The sequence below is a fragment of the Amblyomma americanum genome, chromosome 7 (assembly GCF_052857255.1).
Source record: "Amblyomma americanum isolate KBUSLIRL-KWMA chromosome 7, ASM5285725v1, whole genome shotgun sequence".
Taxonomy (NCBI): domain Eukaryota; kingdom Metazoa; phylum Arthropoda; class Arachnida; order Ixodida; family Ixodidae; genus Amblyomma; species Amblyomma americanum.
This window is the reverse complement of record NC_135503.1, coordinates 47,433,400-47,451,796: the sequence shown is the minus strand read 5'-3', so window position 1 is coordinate 47,451,796 and position 18,397 is coordinate 47,433,400. Positions and strand designations below refer to the sequence as shown.

General features: G+C 45.4%; 1 protein-coding gene across 3 annotated transcripts in view; it reads right to left on the bottom strand.

Annotated features, from left to right (window-relative positions):
* LOC144099040 (organic cation transporter protein-like) overlaps nt 1-18,397 on the bottom strand; it is a 29,952-nt gene that overhangs the window by 11,152 nt on the left and 403 nt on the right. Inside the window, exons 1-7 of one of the 3 annotated variants that reach the window (XM_077632056.1) lie at nt 12,972-12,992; nt 11,638-12,092; nt 8,247-8,350; nt 5,428-5,582; nt 3,702-3,870; nt 3,058-3,184; nt 1,657-1,766 (exon numbers count right to left, since the gene is read on the bottom strand). In XM_077632056.1, the coding sequence (XP_077488182.1) occupies nt 1,657-1,766; nt 3,058-3,184; nt 3,702-3,870; nt 5,428-5,582; nt 8,247-8,350; nt 11,638-12,057 (1,085 nt within the window). In that variant the 5' untranslated portion in view covers nt 12,058-12,092; nt 12,972-12,992. Of the gene's footprint in view, nt 1-1,656; nt 1,767-3,057; nt 3,185-3,701; nt 3,871-5,427; nt 5,583-8,246; nt 8,351-11,637; nt 12,093-12,605; nt 12,993-18,397 lie in introns of those variants that run through there. The other 2 variants (XM_077632054.1, XM_077632055.1) reach the window with 2 other exon arrangements.

Here is an 18,397-nt window from a genome sequence, read left to right as displayed (position 1 = left end):
TGCCTTTGATTATTATTTAATGCATCGCTACAGTGGAGCAATTGCAGGCAGGATGAACGCAAGGCTAATCCACCTATAGCCAACAACGCAGACCTCAACCATATTACTGCAGTAGTCAGGAACAGGATTCGTGAAACTGTCGTTGCCTGAGGGCGGTTCCTGACTGACTGATGACCTCCTTCCATTGGCTATTATAATTCGTAGTGTTTCGAGTGACTATTATGTTTCAATCGAATCAGCACAGTGAATGAAAAAGAGTGGTCAACTATCGCGGATAACCTCAACCGAAAACAATTTTTTCGAATAATAATACCGCAAACTTTGCAACTCGCCGAAATGTATCATTTATGGAGCGCTTGCATTGCAAGTTTCGAATTTTTGGGGTTACGATTTTGAAGAGTGGTCCCCGACGACAATGCGATTAACGCATGAACAGAGAGGCCACTCCTACCCTAGGATGGCGGTATGTCGAAATTTCTAGTGTATACCATACTGAAAGTTTCTTTATGACGAGTCCCATGCAGCATACGGAGTCGGTGTGGACTATATGGAAGCTCATATGAAAGTCTATGGACTCCATATGACGTCATGTACACTGCATGAAAATTACATGGAATCCTTATGGACGCCGTACAGACAAGATATAGATTTTCATATATCTTTCTATGCCTTATGGTCTCCACATTCCCATAATTCCATACGAGCGGCTCATATGGAGAATTTCAGCAGGGATAGTAGTAGAAAATACACGTGATGATGCAGGGAATGTGTGCACACAGCATTTAAAGGATCATTATGTAACTGTCACTGGCCAAGGGAAGCACCTGCTAGATAAAGAATGGGACACAGCTAAGAACGTACGGCTATCTGGGGAAAAAAACTCAAGAGTGTAGGTACAGGATCTGCTGCACTATAGCTATATTCTGTTACTTTCTCCTTCATTATATCTATCCTATACCTATTAGTTTTGTGAAGCATAGGGGCATCCGCCCCAGCCGTCTTTGCTTTCGCTGCCCAAGTGTCCGTGATCAAACTGGATGCCTCGGACTGCCTTCACCGCTTCCTCCTCTCCTCTCCCCTCTCTCACCACGCCGCCTTTCTACGCTGTCCACAGGCACTGCGTATTCATTTCATCCGCTGTTCGACTTCTTTTCTCATGGGGTCAAACACGTGGCGTTCACGAAACAGATGTTCGCGCCGAGTTCGGTCCGTTTAACATCCTGGTGCCTTATTATCCACTTTCTCTTTCACAAAAGCTAGAGATAGGTGAATAAAAAACACCAGAATAATACCGCAACGAGGAGGTGAATATTTTACAACACCAGCGTTTCCCAATTTACATCGCATGCAGCGCGAAGCGCCCTCTTTTGATGGCGCACTCGGCCTTTTCACATACGCTTGTGCAAGGCTCATTCAAAATTGCGGCAGTGCGGCAGGCACGCGACGGTCGAGCGAATTTGCATGGAACAACAAAGGGTCGGGGCCAGACTTTGAAAAGCAAGGAAAAAGACGCTCAGCCATCGTCACCCCCCCCCCCCCCCCCCCTCCCAGAAGGGCTCGCTGTCGTTAAAGGGCGGCGCAACCGTAATGTCCCGAACGTGAGGCCGAATCGGAACCCTGCATTGTCGTCATCCAGGGCCCGGGCGGAGCACTTACCAGCTCACGGTGATGATGATGAGGTTCTTACGAATGCGGGCCTTGCGGAAGAGGTCGAACGTCGAGGCCGCCGCAACCTCTTTTTCTTCGGCGATCTTCTTTTGAACTTTCTGGTGAAAAAAAAAACAGCGAATATAAGAGAGAAAGGAGACTATGAGAGACAGCGGAAATGGCTCGGCGGAGAATTGAAGTCAGGAGTTTGCTCTCTCCATTCAAGAGACTTCCTCAGTTGGGGTCTCTAGAGAAAATGTGGGGCTTTTTGGCGCTGCTGCCCGGATCCTCTAGACAAATCGAGACGAAATGAGGCGAAAGAAATTGCAGGTTGTTGGGGAATGGGTAAGGAGGGCGGTGGGGATGGGGAGGTTGAGACGGCAGTGGGAGTGCTGGGAGTCCGTTGGCTTAGGAAATAGGGGAGTTTTATCTTCTCGAATATGTGCCGTTTGAAAATGGCGGTGCCCTGCGTTTGATGAAATGTTAAAGTAGGGGCTATAGATGATAACGGCGGCAGTAAAATGAGTCAACGCTACCGTTCTTTTCATCTTGCCACGGCAGGGCGAAAAGTATTGTGCATAGCTCGGCTAGGGCGCAACAGTTTAGGGTTGGTAGTCAGGTATTGGAGATGGTAAGGAAGTGCCAACAGGATGAGCATCTTTATTGCTCTAAAATTTGTCTACTGAAATCTAGTTTCATTTCGCAGAACCTTATTACTAACAAAAAAAAAGCAAGACAAGCAGAGAGGGAGAAATTCTCATCCTGGAAGGCTCTAAGCATCCAAAAGTCAATTTAGTGATAGCAAGTTAAGCGCATCTTCAGAAGATAACTTTGGAGCCTTGGGTAACAGTTCCTGTCAAGGGTCATAGTTCTAAAGGGTCAATGAGGCTTTCGAGCCCAAATTTTTAGAGTCCTAAAATCTCAGTGTATTGTGTAATCTACAAATATTTTTCCTTGCACAATAAACAACTCCGCAGCGAGGACCGATTTGCCCGCCTTGTGGCCTGTGATAAGAGCATAATACACTTAGCCGCATAATACACCCGGGAGGCCTCAGCACAGCAGATATCGTTGCGTATAAATGTCTCTTAGCTTCGAAGACGATGGTGTGATGTTTGCCAGCCACCAGTTATCATTTCTCGCCAGCCTGCATTATCGTCTCTGCATGCTGATATGAACCACTCAATGCGCCCGCCTCGTGGGCACGTATCGATAGAAATACAAACAGAGACATCTGATTGCAAACACGAACGCTTTCTTATCTGTGTAGAAAAAAATGACTGCACAGCGTCTCGTGCGCGATGTAAAAGCAGCCGCTAATGTTTTTACTGCATTTCCTACGCGCCCTATATGAAGACCACTGGAGAACAAAGACAGCGGATCGGATCGAAGAAGGCTGCGACTACTCACCACTAGGTCTGATGCAAGGTCTTCAGGCGGTTCAACGCCGTTCGTTTTCGCGATCCTGTTGAGAATGGCCATCGTGTCTTTGATCCGGTTTTGAGACAGAAGCCACCGTGGCGACTCCGGAATGAGTCTACAAAAAAAAATGCATATGTGACAAAGTTAGGCGAAAACTATTGCGAACCTGCGAATGGACTAAAGAACAGGTGTTCTTAATAACGAATCACTTTGTGCTTCTTAGAAGGTGAATTTGATGTTTTGTCTTAAGCTTCAGTATGATGTTCTTTGTGCGACTTTTTTGTCCAGGTAATATTTCCTTTTGACGCTTGTCACAGATGCAAGCAAAAGTTACCGATACTAAATTATTACGTCACAATCACGGTCTAATTGTCAGCTCTTTGATGGGGTGGTGGTTTAGGGCGGTACCACATGTACAGTCTTTTTTTTAAATCTTTTCCAGCTTCACACTTTTATTTTCAGAACTTCCGGCTTCAAACATTTTATTAATTTTTCGAAATAGAAAGCGAAGCTGGTATGGTGTTCAAACACGAAACCTCTCGCTCGAAGGGAATGACATTTGAATACATTACGATATCCAGCAAGTAATGGCCTGATTAATATGGTGCGCTCGAAACAATTTTCTCGCTCACTTGTAGTAGAACAGGTTGGGAATGGCGCAGGCAGAGCATATGAGACCCAGAAGGATCCAGGAGCGCGCCAGGTAGGCGATGAGCGGCAGTATGCAGAGGCCCACGGTCCAGGCGATACAGCCCACTCCCAGCATCAGGGTGCGCTGTTTGGGACCCACCAGCTCCAGCACTGCGCGCACACACGCGGTCACTGTGTCATCCGGGGAAATAGTTAAGGATAGAGCCAGTCCTGCGTCGTCACTACACCCGATCGTAATTGTAACGCGTAAAAGGTGGCGAGGGATGTTTTAGCTATGGTCTGCGGATTTATTCCGGCCATCTGTACTTGACTCGAATGCATCGAAATGTTGGTACGCCAGCGAAAACCTCCCCGTTTAACGAGCTCCAGAATGCGTCGTAAGGTGCCAGGAATGCGATATGCAGCAACATGCCAAGATGTACGGCCATCATATAAAAGGTTACTATTATTAATATTGTTATTATTACTTGGTGTGATAAAACAGGTGCAAATGCAGAAAACAGGAATAGGAATGAACTGCCATTCGAAGGGGCTTATCGCTTGTCTACTCCCTAAAGGGGAGGCAAGAGCAAATATGTAGAAACAGCCTGCTTGTCTGCAATTTTTGTGCGTTGCCTTAGGGTAAGCGAATAAGGTCCTCTGCGAGAGGTGTCCGGAACACCTCTGTGTGGGGCACCTTTCCTCGACGTCAGGGTTAGAACTTGAATTCGGACCCACTTGACCTAGTTCGATATCGGATAGCAGCAGCAGGCAACCAGGCCTTTATCGCAAAGCATGACTACGAAGTTGCCGCTTCGACTAGCCGATTCCATTAACGGTCCAACATTTACCGTTTGTGTTACAAGGAAGAGAGACTGGTACTGTATTCGAAGACTGACTCATTCATTGGCACTGTGCGATGTCAGTGCACGTTAAAAAAACCCAGGTGGTCGAAATTTCTGGTGCCCTTCACTACGGCGTCCCTCATAGCCTAAGTCGCTTTGGGATATTAAACACCCATAAACCAAAACCAAACTCATTCTTTGTTCACTCGGCTGAAAGAAGTCTAAAAATAATTTTAGAAGCGACGCGCTGCACAGAAAACATGAGAATTCTCACCTAACTGTGACAGCTTTTTGAATGAAGCCGCTTCGCACAGACGGCACAGAAAGACGTTCTGATTTTGTTCTTGTGCGAAGGTCTGTTACCACATGACAAGCGAAAGTAATAATCTGTTCCAGAAAAAAAAAAAACTCACGAGTAGCTCCCAACGCTATACTGATTAAATATTCAAAAATATTTAATAAATAATCATTATCATTGTGTCAAGAAATAACTAACCATTTACTTCACAGAGCAGCCGCAGGTACAATGGCAAACTAAAGCAGGAAGTGGATACCTTGGCTTCCGAACTTGCATGACTGTAAACCCATCAAATTTCAACTGCGAATCTTGCAGAAGTTGCAGAAGTAGTAAAATAACTTATCAAAAGTTTTAATAGACCTTATATGAACCGTCAGTAGAGTCTTTATAGACTGCGTAAGCAAATTTTTGCAAGTGCAGGGGCTGAACAAATAACTCTTTGAGCTAAACACCATAATGAAATGCCTTGGCCTTTCTGTGTTTATAATTTATAAAGACAATAGAAATGTTCTGCGGAGAAAAGAAAGACGAGTGCGCACGTACGCATATGCACACACGCATACGAACACACACACACAAACTCACGGATAATGTATGGCAGTTGAAATATTTGAGGCATGACGCCGGCGTTTACAAGGCGCAGAACAGCGAAGGCGATGAAATTGGTCACCAGGATTGAAGAGAGTCCAAACACAGTGGCAATGAAGACGGTCAGAATAAACACAGGCTTCCGTCCGAATCTGAAACAGAAAAAGAAATACCGCTTTAGAAGTTTATTTTCCTGCTAGCGCAGTGCCCAGTGCAAGAGTGATTATTCCTTTTTCAGGAATTTCAGAAGTAAAATTGGGGGAAAAGCGAATTTAAAGGTGTTTTAGGATATGTTTTGTAGTTTTTTGTTTAAATTAATGAAGTTTTCAGGTTGATGCAGGAAAAAATGGCCTTAAACAGGTGATTTTCCGCCTGCAAGAGAGAACTTTTGTTTGTTTGCGGATCATCAGTGCTACTGACACGGTCGGGACCAAAACTGTGCCGGTCATGATTGCGCGCAACGACAGAGTTCAGTTACCCATTGTTTCGACAAGAAATTGAAATATAAAGAAAAAAAATTGGTGATCGTGGAGGCACGAAAGTGCTGCCGCACCTTGAGCGCATGCCATTCAGGCTAGTAGCGCACAGCTGTAAAGGACAACGAATTAGGCGACTAAGAAGGCCAGCATTATTTACGCAGCAGCGGCAACAACCGCAGCAGTAACCACAGCAAACCTGACGCTGTTCGCTGTGTGCATCACGTGATCATCACAAGATTTATTTACAGGAAATTCTATGGTTATATATGTATACCTCGAAGGCGCACATAATTCGGTATAGACGCTTATTCAGCGAGGGAGTTGATCAGGAATGCTTATTTTGCCCTGGATTCCGTCTTAGATGTGGTGCGAACTGTTATAAAAAGCAGGTTATATTGCTTATAAAAATCGTCTATATACTTCATATAGATTCTATCGATTTTCTATAGATATCTCCTTCTGTCTATTCAGTCTATACACTTTCTACAGACAAAAGTCTGCGAAAATATAGGACCATAAATCTATAGATTGTCTAAAACCGCCTATAGGATTTGTATTACCTGTAGACTAATCTCTAGGATTTGTCTATAGACAGGCTATGGACTTTGTAGACAAAAGCCTATGGACAGGTTATAGACTCTCTAAAGAAATTTTTAAAGAGCATGAACCTTCCCACCACATTGGCTAGCCTAATTGCGCAGTTCGAATCTGATGCTCACCAATCCTGCGCTGATATTCGCTTCCTTTTCGTGCTGTATGGAGCAGACAGCATAAAGTTTCAGTAATAAGGCCATAATAAATATGGCTAACTCTTAACACCAGAACACTAATACCAAGCAGATAATTGATCTCTTCGAATTTTCCGCCTTTTCCTTTCAATGCTAGATTGTCGTGGCGTGGTAGAGGGAAGTCTATATTGAGCAGCATATACTAAGACACTAGTTCTGATTTGGCCCGGAAGAAACGTTCTTGTTTAAGCAAGCGGCATGCTGTAACGACAGTATAAGCACGCCTTTGAAACCTCAGTGCACTTTATTTAAAGCAAGTTTTACTCCTTGGCTACAGCTACAGTTGTACTCTCACCCTTTTTTATTTTCTACCAAGTATAGTTCTGATATGAAGACTTACAAAACAGATGAAGGGACGTAAAAAAAAGAAGAGGAAAAATACACCATCAAACCACGAGCCTGTATGACAACCGTGAAAAGAAGACTAAGCAAAGCAGGCACACAGAGCTCGAACGCGGTCGAGAGGGGCTGACTTTGCATAAGGATTTGCATGAACTCCAACTCGCCGGCTTTTTGAACTGCGGGTGGATTATTAGGAGCGGCTCACTCCTGGAGGATATCGATTGATATTTGCATGCATTTCGGAGCCGAAGAGGACTCGGTCCTCTTAGACGCACGGGAAGGGGAATTTGAATAAGTTGGCCTGCGCGGTTTAGGAATCCCATTTGGGCTCTGCCGCCCAACTTTGCGTGTTCGCTCGAAGAAGCGAACAAAGAGCGTGACCGAAAGATGGTTCGAACATTCTCACGGTTCACCTCATTTCAGCCGTCGCTATATATGCCAGCGCCCGCGCCTGTGATTAAAAGAAAATTGAATTTATGAACTTGCTGCCGTTGAGCCTTCCGCTTTTATGGCGTGCATGCATGCGTGTGAGAAAAAAAAAACGTCAATATTTATTTTTACCGGTAACAAGGTGTAAAGCCTTTGAAAATAATACTTTCTTTACTTTTGTAACCATACACCAGGCAAACATATGACCGGCTTTTTTGTTTTGATGTGCAGCCCAGGGACTTCGTTATTCAAACTTCTTAGTCGCATTATATAAATAGCTTGGCCAAGTTAAACTTGCCTGCCGCCAACCGCGGATGAAGTCAAACGCACTGCGTAAGCAACAATAGCACACGCCCCCTGGTGTAGGATCGCTGCTCGCGTTTACTCTAGAGCTTGATTGTTTAGTTGTGATTGTAACTAACAACTTACCAACTAACTATAACACTGTAATAAAGCTTGTTGTTGGGCTAATTGGTGCATATATTAAAAGGTGGGAAACAGCGCAAAAAAATGTGGATAGAGAAGAAGTTAATACGGACGCGCGCTTTTCCCACCTTCTAAGACCAACTAATTCACTAACTAGCTGGCTAACTTACTGATTGGCACGCTATTTAACGGAATGACTGACCGACTGACAAATTAACCAGCCAACGGTCTAATTACAACCGATCTGGGAAGAAAGTTTGTCGGTGAACTTTCCCAGATGACGACGCGGAAGTCGTGGGCTCATGTGTTTTTGGTCAAGTCAGGTGGAAGCAACGCCATTCCGCCAGCTTACCTGTCCGAGAGGGTGCCGAGAAGGACAGTTCCGACGGCACTGCCGACGCTTCCTAGCGTGAAAACCAGGCTCGGGAGGTGAGCTCGCTCGCACACCAAGTCCCACTGAAAAGGCAAATGTTTTGTTTTTATTGCCCGCACAATGAAATGTGAGTCACGCATGAGCGTGACCGCTGTAACTACATTGTTTTGTGACATCACGAATATTTGGGGGGGGGGAGATTGGACACCTTCAGCAGCCCACATGTTTTGTACGGTCGGCTGGAAGTCGATGTGGGTGGGCGACCGGTGCGAAGAATATCTGAGTTTTTAAATGACCAGAGAATATTTCGCTAATTGAGCGAAGGAAAATGCACAGATTATAGCCTGACGCAAAGTGTACCGTTGGGAATCGCGATAATTCCCAGTTTTTGCCTTTTAATTATTCTCTTGGCACTTAAGGAGCTCTTCTAGCGTATTGCTTTCAATTCGGTTCACGGCTTTTTTTTATTTCTTTCGCACCTTCATCCATCAGCGAATTTATTGATTCTTAAGTTTCATGTGCTTGGACTGCAAGGTCGGCTGTACAGAAGGACTTAAGAGATATTGTGAGTGCCTAGGTTCTGTAATGTGCTTGAGTAAAAGACGAATGATAAAATGAATTAGAACGGAGCAGAATTACAAGGGAATCTTTGAGTTATTCTCTCTCAGGAGGGCGGGTCGACTCTGTGTCGCTGGTGATAACGTACGTCCTCGTCACGACGCTCAAAGTGTTCACTACCTCGGGCCATTTGGTTTCCACTCAACTCGGTACCGAAGCACGTCAATGATAGTTTGAATCTCTGTGCAGTATCTCTCCATGCTATGCTGTATATGCAGACTGGCGCGACCTGTTCTGTAAATTCTCTTTCGAAAAAGTGGAGCATGCGACATGGCGTTTTTCTGTGACAAGAAGAGGGAAACTAGGGCGAACAAAGTGCCAATTGAAAATGTTTTAAATTTAAGAAGTCTAGTAACGTTCACGAACATTCTGCCGCCACTTCATTCAACTAAATTCAAACCCGCGACGTCTACACCGTTAAGGACACTGTGATCACCGTTGTGAAGTGAATTACGGTCTAGCCTAGATTTTGAGATCCGCGCCCAAAGAACTGTGTCGACTCACTGCAGTTTATTTGCGATATTGGCAGATGGTGGCGACATCTATGTTTTATTTATGGCCCTTTCTAGCTTATAAACAATTTTTTCAATCAAATTAGTGTCTTTTGTCGTTAGAATGCGGTGATCTTGTGATACAGGCCAAGGTCAACTTTTCCTGTGTCCTTTGAAGGGCCCAAATGTGTTAGAAATCAATCCTCCTTTCCGGCTTGCCTAATAAATCCTAGCCCAGGTGAACAATTGCTGATTAACAATCCCCTTTTTAAATCATAAATCTTAATTTATATGTCTACGCTGATAAGTTACATCACTATTTACGTGTTTCGCGTTGCGCAGTTAATGACGCTTATTAGCTAATGAGGCTGACCCGGTTAGTTTTTTTTTTTCGGCGTGTTTTCTATTTACCTAGGGTTTGTGGCGTACCTATTTTCAAGCTCCACTTCATGCGCGCCTCCAAAGCGAACGTGTGCTTACCTCTGTCTTTTACGGGAATGCTTTTATTTCTTTGTTGAGAACCTTTCGGTTGGGTTGAGAGCATAATTAGCCCGCAAACGCTGAAAAGCGAGTGCAATTTCAATATTTACTTATGGCGAGCAACCCCAGGGTAAATATTATCTCCTTTGATTTTTTTAAATATTTTCTCTAGATAGCCATGCTATTCAAGTCTCAGAATCGCCTACTTTTATAAGGGCCTCGTGAAAGCAAGCGCACATTTCTTTTATTAAACAAAGATTTAAACACCAGGCTTGTTAAATTTTCTGCGAATAGAGGATAAATCGAGTAATTTTGGATGAGCATGTCCGCTACGGCATAACTGTGACGGTAAATGCATTCTTTATAGTATAGTATAGTATAGTATAGTATAGTATAGTATAGTATAGTATAGTATAGTACAGTATAGTATAGTATAGTATAGTATAGTATAGTATAGTATAGTATAGTATAGTATAGTATAGTATAGTATAGTATAGTATAGTACAGCACAGTACAGTATAACAGTATAGTACAGTATAGTATAGTATAGTATATCAGCACACCCTGTCTGAGCCCACATACATCAAAAAGTGCATTCAAAGTGATGGCGTTCATTTTGAAACAATTTCTGCAGTTTCTTCACGATTATTAAAAACGAGAAAACGTCTGTAACTAGTAAAGAAAAATACCCCTTTCTTGCTGAACATGCTTTTCTTCGCCATCGATCTTCAAGGTTAAGTAAAAAGGCAAGAGCGCGGGCTAGTTTGTGTTTCATACTGAGGAAATTGCATTAAGTGGCACTGAGCGACGTGAACACAGACAGAGCGCGCTTCGTCTGTCTGTGTTCACGTCGTTTTGTATCACTTGGCGCGATTTCATCACTAAGGTTAAGTCATACCGCTGCCATCTTAGCACATATTCTTAAAGAGAATTTCTAACGCTCGAATGCATCGCGGACTGAGGACGGTCAGGTTTAATGCTCATGCCATTAATTCATTGCACTTAAAGCAAACATACTGCTTTCAACCTTGTTTCTGCGAGAGGGCTAGGCCAGTGATCACAATTAAGTGACACTCTCTAAAAACGACACTACATGCTGCGCAGCGATGCAGTGACAGAAATAGCTGCGCCCCACTCCCCCCTCTCCGCTGTTCCCCGGAGCCCATAGCCACTACAACAGGTCGCCCACCACACGGCCCATATAACACATAAAAATACATCACATAAAAGGAAAGGATAACAAGCTGAGAACATACTTAGAAAGAAAATAGATTAAGATGGCGAAGATTCAAAATAGTTCTGAACGGTAGAAAGCAAAAATGGAATAAATGGGTCATGACACCCACAACTGTGACCGAAATAGTCCAGGATACGTTACATCTGAGCACACCTCTCGTCTGAATGCTGTGGTGACTCGGAATAAGAAAAAAAAGTTAAATAAGAATTTATCTTCTCCACTACACCACATGTACATGGGCATTAACTAATTCGACGTTTAAATTAGCTAGGCGAGATGGCTTCTGCCACCACCCCGGTTCAAGAGGGAAGCCAATAACATCCATTCGTCTATCCATCCACATAGTCATGTCCCACTCAATCACATGGATACTCAGGACACATTTTCGAAGACGCCCAATCTTCGTACCGCCAGGAAAACGTTCCAGTCTTGTGGGCGGAGGCCTCTGAAGATGGGAGCTTCTGTTTATAACGCACTACGCGCCACACCCTTTACATACGAGAAGGTCCCCTTATACAACTGTCACTGCAGAAACACATCTCACCTGCGTGGACGCCGTGCTTTCGTAGTGGGTGTCGTCGTACGCGAATTCCGTGCAGGCCACCTTCTCGACACCGTGAATCTCGAACAAGCGGCTGACGTTGCTACGCATATTCGCGAAATCGGCCGCAGACAACAGACCGTTCACGAGGCTGGCGTTCATGGAGTCCAACGCGTAAGTGCTGCACTCATCGTCTGTCACCAAGAACTGACGCAGAATCTCCGGCTGCCGAATTTCGCTGAGGTTGAACGTGGCGGCCAAGTCGGGCAGGACGCACGAGTGCTTGGGCACGGACAGCATAAAGATTTGGTTCATGAAGTATCCCGGCATGAGTACTGACGCCGGCGCAAGGTAGGCCCATACGAGTAGCCGCTGGAAGCGACCGTAGCCGCCCAGTTTGTCGATCACGTCCTCGAATTCCATGGCCCCAAGTCAGTCCCGAAGACGGTCTTGCACGCCTGGTGAACAGGAAAGCCGTTCGCTGTTAGGTAACGCCCACTTTGCACTGCATAAAACTCGATTAAAGCTACGGAAACGCAGTTATACACCAGCGTTCCCGGATCAGAGACGCCTGCGAAACAGAACGGGGTTAGGAGCATTCAGAGCGTCGCTTTCCATCCTTTCGCAGGTGTTGGCGGCGGAAAAGAGCCGCATAAAAATGGACCTGTCGAGAGCAGAAGTTTACTTGCATGGAAATTTAAATGCCATAAAGCGTCAATACCGATAGGTCTAGTAACCACACAACCTGACGGAAATACGCAAATTTGCGCACAGGTTACCGCTGGCTAAATTTAACTAAAAGGTCCAGTAACGGATGCACTGTGACAGACACTCGTCAGATGTGCGTGTTTAACGAACAATTAAGAGATTGATAAATCAATAATTAAAGAGCCAGCGATAGAAACAGAGGGAAAGAGAGAGCGATGTGTGGTGAGATGCAGGGAACAAGGTCACTTAACCGTGAAACATACCGAGCTGCTGCTACAGGTGACCACCACCTCAGGAGCCTGGCCGGCCTCTTCACTGTCTTGACCGGAAACACTGCATCGTCATGGCGCCGTCTGAGGCGGCTAGCGCGTGAACACTGATCACAGGAATCGGGGACACCCGGACAAGAATGCGACAACGTCTCCGAATCGTGCTGTTGTCCTCAAGTGAATGGTAGCGCGCGGAAAGTTCATTCGCGATCAAAACTCTAAAGGGTACCGCGGCGCCTCCTTCGCGACTCCCATTGTAAAATAAGTTGGCTCCAAGGCGCTCCGCTTATCAGTCGCCTATTGACGCTCGTCGCTGCTCCCTGGTATCGGGCTGACTGAGGCGAACGCGCTAAAGATTACCTGAGAAGGAAGCCACTCGAGCGGTCAGTACAAGAACTTGGCAAGAGGGAGCGGCTGGCTTGGGGGGGGGGGGTCTCTTTCCTCAGAATCGCGGCCAATGCGGGTCAGCGTCAGCCATAGTCAACAGTGGCAGAGAGTGCGCTAGCTTTGGGGACAAGATAATAGCAGCCCGCGTCTCCACACACACTCCGCCTCATATCTAGAGTGCGGTGGCGTGCTTATCGGTCTGAGCCGAATGGCCTGATGCGTAAATAGAAGAGCGTGCGAAAAGCGCATTCAACAGCTGATAAGTTGGCCGCCTAGACGGGTTCCAAATGTTATCTATCAACTCTTACGCGGAACGAAGCCCCCAGAACAGGTGACTCGTGGTGCCGAGATTGAGGAACGATATTTGCCCAGTAAAGATTGTATAAGCACTCTGTTATGAACAGCAAATTTCATAAGTGGCATTCAAGGAACTTGTTCCGGCCATTCTCACGAAGTGAAGCAGGCATTACTGGACACTGCACCATGTGTGAACAACTGCTCATAGACCATAACGTTAATAAATGGTAACAGACGCCTACTGTATTAACAGCTTACTATGCGGTATTATTGCCATGTTAACTGCGACCCTTTTACCTCCACTACCTGGAGGTCGTTTAGTATTATCCCTCGACAAAAAAAAAAAAACTTGTTTTCCCATGTGCCCTTGCATTGGCAAAGATTGAGTTTCCTTATGGCGGGCCTGGTTATTTTCAGGGTTATACAAGGAAACTCTATGCATGCTCCATGGATAGCAAAATGGTTGCTATAATGAAAGAAGACGCCAAAATTTTCGCAAATAAAAGGGAGAGATAAATAGTACGCGACAAAAGCTGCCGAAACATTTGCTGCGAATATATTACACCACCAAGCACGCTGAGCTATGATGTTTGTACCTGGTGATTTAAAGCCAGAGGATATAGTTGCATGCACAAGCAGTAAAGCGATAAGCTTCAGTTACTTGTACGTGGTGACAATTTCATAAAAATATTTTGACCTCCCAGGGTTAAAGAACCACAAGAGGTCTAAATTAATCCGAGCTCACCATTACAGCGCCTCTCATAGGCCACGTTGAAACCCGCAATTTACAATTTACTGGAAAATATATCCTGTGCAATAGTAAGGAGCGGATCTTTATTTCTGCAGCTTTCGAAGGAGCCCGCGATGAAAACAGCGCTTTTCCGTCTGTATCTCAGACACACTCAACCTTGAAAGAGAGAGAAAGGTTGGAAGAATGGAAGAGAGACGGATGTTGACTGGTTGGTCGTGCGCTCAGGCGCGAACGATCATGTGTGGAGGAAGTATTCCAAGTACGCGTACTCGATGGCTGTAATGGTGCCTGTTATTTGTTCTGTATCCTGCGCGAAAAAAAAAATAAGAGACAAAGCTCTGCCCGACAAACTCCGTCTTACTGTCTACGTCGTTCATTTGTATCCGTGCTTCGAGTGGAGGAACGCAGCCTGAAGAAGGTTGTAGTTGCGCGGTAGAAATAACGCATTAACAGAAAAAAAAAGTAAGCTTCGCTAACGAAACACTAGCATCTTTTGCCACTTTTCTGCCGCAGGTTATTTTAAACGAAAGTGCACACTTAGTTATTAAAATATTATGGGTACGCTTAAGTCACCTTAAGAGCGGAATGCGACAACATTGGAAGCAACGTTACTGCGACATGTTTCTGTGTCTGCGTCAGATGTCACCACGTACACAATGATGTCACGGACATCATATCTTTATTTGCACACACATGGTCGTGCGCTCAGTGAGTCCGCCGAGAACTTGTCGCAACGTGCTTGTCTCGGCTTTTTCGGGTTCCCCGCTGCCCCCTTGTTTTTCAGTTTTGAATTTTCGCGCCGTGGTGACGTCACCTTCTGACGTCATCGCCCTCCCAATTAATCAGCGACTTCTGCGACTAACGTAGGACGCGGAATCATATGTTGGGGATGCGCTAAGCAGCACTCCACATTTATTTCTTTTTCTGTATTTGAACCTCCGACCACTATCCTTTCTCACTATTACTCCCCCTTTCTTTCCCTCTCCCTGTCCTTTTATTCCCGCTAGTCGCAGCTCAGGTGCTTCAGGTTTCGATGGCAGGTGGCGCGACTAGCAACATCTTTTCTTTTCATTGTTATCTTATTAATAAATACCCACTAACAACAGCAAGTGCCACGGTGGGCAGGCGACAACTGAAAGGACACGAATTAATTTATTTGCCACCTGCCTTGGTGGACTTGTTGTGATGACGTCACAAGGTCGCGTGACCTCTCTCGACCAATCGGCGAGTATTTGACAGACGCAGGACGTGAAATCGCATGATTTGAAGTCCAATGTTGTCGCATTAAACACGGATGCTCTCCGGAGAATTTCATCTTTCCACCTCCTTTGTGTGGACATTCGGCATGGGGTAATTTTCATAAAGAAATGTCTAGTCAGATAGTATTTAATAATCAGGCCTTTAATTGGCAGGACAGATGTTCAGCCGGCTATAGTCGGATACAACTCAAGATCGAAGAAGCTTTTCCCCGTCAAAGGACCCTCTTCCAGCCAATGGCGTCGGCCGATTCTCATCACCCTGCTAGCGTGACAGGTCTGCTATGTTATCAATCATTTTTTACCGATAAAATAATTCCACTATTAATCTTCAATTATTTAACTTCAAAAATAAATAAAAAATCCCCTATGCTCCTTAGTTTCGGTGACTGTTAGCTTCCGTCATGTATGCCATAACGAACACCTCTTTACACCTCACTTGTCAGCCTAATGCAGGGAGTGGCAGATGAAACGAGAGAGTCCTCTGTCTGCAATGTCGCGCCGTACCTTGAATTATCACACAAGCAGGATCATGAGAATCAGCCAACGCCATTGACTGGAAGGGGGTTCTTTGACAGGGAAAAACCGCTTCGTTCTGTTGTATCCGATTATAATTTTTTACCAATATCGCAGGACCTCCTAACAAACAGTCGTACAGCGCATTATGACAACGTGAAGAGCCGAAACTAGCGAGATTATGTGCATGCGCACAAAGTACACATGGTTTCCAAACTGTCGCAACGATCTCCTTTGTGACGTGGCGCTGTGCAACTCTTTTCTCTACACTCGTGCAGTACTGTTAAAAAATTGGCTGGCCGTACACCTTGCATTGTTAATAGAGCCTACTTCAACTAAATAGCATTCCTTTTTTGTTCCAGTCACAGCTTTAATTTAGTTTTCTGCCTGCATTGAGCTGCAATTCACTCCAGTATGTAAGCCGCCGTGGTACTATGGCGCTCGGCTGCTGACCCGAAACCGATCCCGGCCGCGGTGGTCGAATTTCGACGGAGGCGAAATTCTAGAGGCCCGTGTAGTGTGCGACGTCAGTGCACGCTAAAGAACCCCAGGAGGTCGAAATTTCTGGAGCCCATCACTATTGTGTCCCTCATAGCCTGGGTCGCTTTGGGACGTTAAACCCTCATAAACTAAACCACTCGAGTATGCAGATTTCCGAGCTTGACATGTACTGCAGTACTCAAAAACCACGTTTTCCTTTCCAAAGCAGCTTATCTAGTTTTGGAATGCCGCAGGTGGTAATTCTTTCACTGCGCGTTCGTCAGTTGGGGCAGACGTAGAGAGTTAACTGCTCCAACTGTGTCTGATAGTCGTAAACATTCGCATCGCGTACTGCAGAGGTATAGGTGCTCGCGGCCTCTCACTCGACGGTGCGTGTCACATGGTTGACTTGTCCCACTCACAACAGTGCCGGACCGCACCTAGCACAGGTGTGTAACAGATGCAGAGCGACTTCATGATCTTTTTTTTTTTCTATCAGTTTTGTCAGAACGACCATTTTCGCAGCTGCGCTAGAGCAGTAACAAAGGGAGTCAGGAAGAGTTCAAGCAGGTTTGTGCGTGCAAGCATTTTGCCTAATGCACTGACAATTTGATTATTTTTGTGCGGATACAGCAGGTGGGGAGAGAATAACTTGGTTACGGGAAGTGCCGAACTTGTTGCACCTCTGCTGAGGTGTATATTTTGAAACTGTCTGCGCTGAGTTTACCTTCACTAGAGCGGAAAATTCAGTGCGATATTCTGTAATTTTTCTAAAGCAAAAATGAATCAACGAAGTTGCCTTGTGTATGCAAAGACTAGACTTTGTCTCGCGGCCTTGAGCAAAAGCTGGTCAGACGTAAAATTGCGCTCAGAATGCACTGGGGAAGTATAAGGCGCTTTTTTTTTGTCTTAATGTAGCAGTCTAAATACATGGCGGCTTTTGGAGACCCGTGCAATGCTCTGAAGCGATACAAGAAAACATGTGTCGCTGCACACCTTTTTTTTTTCGCCCGCTGTAGACTCTCATCGCAAGGCGTAGAAAAAGCTCGCCTTTACATACTCATGGGGCTGCCAATAAACTCGCAGGACCGTAAGAAAATGGAAGACGTCACATTAGTAGAACAGAGAAGCGAATTTGTTGAATTACGCTTCACTGCCAGTCGCGTTGGTTTCTGAATTTCGATGCAATAAAGTCTGCTTGAAAGTAGAGTTTTGAATTCGGTGGTATGGGAAGCATAATTAATCTACGAACAATTGCAGGTGCTTAGCCGGATTGCACGACGAGGGATCAGCGCTTGCTGCGTCGCAAAATGATTAACATAATGATAACGCCACGACGTGGTACAACGATTGTGTTTATGTTATGGAATGGTTGCAAAGATGGATTTATGGCATGATAAAAATGCAGGAACGGACTTGATCTCTTTCCCCAGCTCGCTTGCGGGCGGCGTCCCGACAGATTTCGTCCTCTGGTCTGCACGCCGGACTTTTGTGTATTTGTCTTGCGTGCATACAGCGTTCCGAGCACAACAATTCGCGCAGGCTGTGTTTGTAGGCCGTGTTCCGAAAGCGCGCCCTGTATCAGCCGCGCATTTGTGCCTGGCTCAAACATACGAGCAGCGTCCCGAGCACGATGCACCAACTCCTATGCATTCGGGGCGTTCTCGCAACGAGACTATTGTGCCATGTCGCCGTGTAAACACGCAAGAGTCCGTCCCCATTCCACCGTTCGGAGCACTGAATCACTTATATATAAGACCATCACGTACACCGTAGCACATGCAAGCCGCTTAAAGCCGTTCATCCAGAAAAACGCTGAGAACCGTGGCATGTTAGATAAGCGGAATAAACAATTTTTTCGCACCGACACTAACATACCGTCATTCATTCAATTCCCTGGCGTCATTTTGTGCCCACACAGTGTCTAACTCAAAGCGCTTCGCTTGCCATGGCGGCAGAACTGCTCATATAGCAAGGCGCACCCGGATTTTTCACTCAAATCTAGTTTCACTGAAATACAGAGCTACAGGTGCAAGAAAAACGCTCACGTCGCACTTATTGCAGGTCCTGTTCAGCGCCACTCACGCATAGAAAACGTG